This window comes from Morone saxatilis, unplaced genomic scaffold (assembly GCF_004916995.1).
Source record: "Morone saxatilis isolate NCDOM2014 unplaced genomic scaffold, NCSU_SB_2.0 Contig14, whole genome shotgun sequence".
Lineage (NCBI taxonomy): Eukaryota > Metazoa > Chordata > Actinopteri > Moronidae > Morone > Morone saxatilis.
Window position 1 is genome coordinate 19,716,732 of NW_023339696.1, and position 1,544 is coordinate 19,718,275.

The 1,544-nt window shown below is 40.8% G+C and overlaps 1 protein-coding gene across 1 annotated transcript in view; it reads right to left on the reverse strand.

Moving 5' to 3' along the window:
- The window catches only part of LOC118323290 (rho-related GTP-binding protein RhoE-like), a 969-nt gene extending 298 nt beyond the window's left edge, over window positions 1-671 (reverse strand). Inside the window, exon 1 of the mRNA XM_035655231.1 lies at window positions 359-671. Coding sequence (XP_035511124.1) covers window positions 359-460 — 102 coding nt within the window. The 5' untranslated portion in view covers window positions 461-671. The remainder of the gene's footprint in view (window positions 1-358) is intronic.
- Window positions 672-1,544: the final 873 nt, after the last annotated feature.

The window sequence follows — 1,544 nt, forward strand, 5'->3', positions numbered from 1 at the left end:
AAAACAGCAGACTCATTTCACAGCAAAGTGTCCCTTCGGGGGTGTTTCAGAAATATAGTGATATTAAAGCAGATGAAGACAACGCCTTAAAAAGTTTTATGGGCAGTTGTGCAGACACAATAAAAGTCCATTTAGACGTTTGAGGACTATTACAGTGATTTTACAGGCGTTCATTACAGTTCCCTCTACACCTTCTCTCTTTCTTGTATTAACATTTCTGTCTTCAAGCAGGTGGATGTAACCTGCTGAACAAGTGCTGAAGTTGAACTGTTCCATATTACATTTTAATGCCAGTGCTTCTCACTCTCATTCCTCTTCAAATTAAAAAAGAGTGAGTTGAGACTTTTGATAGACCTACCTCTGGATAGCAGTCCTTGGCAAAAACATGCAGCAGTGCCGTTTTCCCACACTGCGTGTCCCCGACCACCACAATCTTACAGCGGCTGCCTAGACTGTCCATGGTTTCTGTCCGTCAGAGGTGTGTTGTTGACGCGGGGATGGGTTGCATCCAGCATCCGTTAAGAGGTACAGAGGAATCGAAGATGGGAAAGAAAAATGAGGCAAATACTTGAATACATGCGCCGACCCCGGTGCGCTTTATCCAGCTCCTCCTGTCCTCGGCTCTCTGGTCCCGCTGACAGGCTCCGTCTGACTGCTACCGAAAGGGCGCACACAGCCCTCCCTGGAAACTGGTACTTTGATTACTGGCCACGCCTTCCTAATATTCACGTCTGAGTCTCTATTACTCAACTGTAATGGACAGCTCTTGTGGGAAATAAAGGGTCTGCTATGGTGACCTTATCCTCTTTGTTTTTGCCTCTGATGGTATCCTTTTAATATCTCAATGATATTACTAAAGTAATGACTGTATCAGCGGGAATCTCAGAGTTTATAGACACTGCCTCTTTATCCCTATAGAATCTATATTACATTGGTTTGGGAACTTTGAGAACATCAGAATGACATGATTGCCTCATATTGTGTCCCTGCAAATAATATTGTCTCTTGAAATTGCCTTATAATATAGGCTAATAAAGAGCTTTTGTCACAGTTAATATTTTACCTCCCATCAGGTCTACAGTGGCACTATAATATTATTATAAAATGTAAGTTAATTAATAATAGTTATTATCACAAGATCTCATTAGAGCCCATTGAGACGATTGGCACTGCAGGCTATTATATTCCCATAAGGAACTTGTCAGTGGCTGCGCTCCATAAAAGCGGAGAGATACATGATTTAACGGATATTTTATCATTTTCTTTTTCTGTTTTGTGTAATTTCTGTTCAATAACAATCCAACAATGTACTCTATCTTTCTTGTTCAAATTAGTGACTTCAGCTTTTAGGGATCCGAGGTTTGATTGATTCACTGAACAGATATTACAGTGAATAAGTCATTCTTTCTTTTCTTTCTTTTCTAGATGAAGTTGTAAGGTGGTGATTTCTTGCATGCTGTGATACATTGCTCTGTAGTGGGGCTGCTATTTAGGAATATGATGCAAGCAAAAGCATTTTTTGGGGGCGGCAGTAGTTCAGTGTG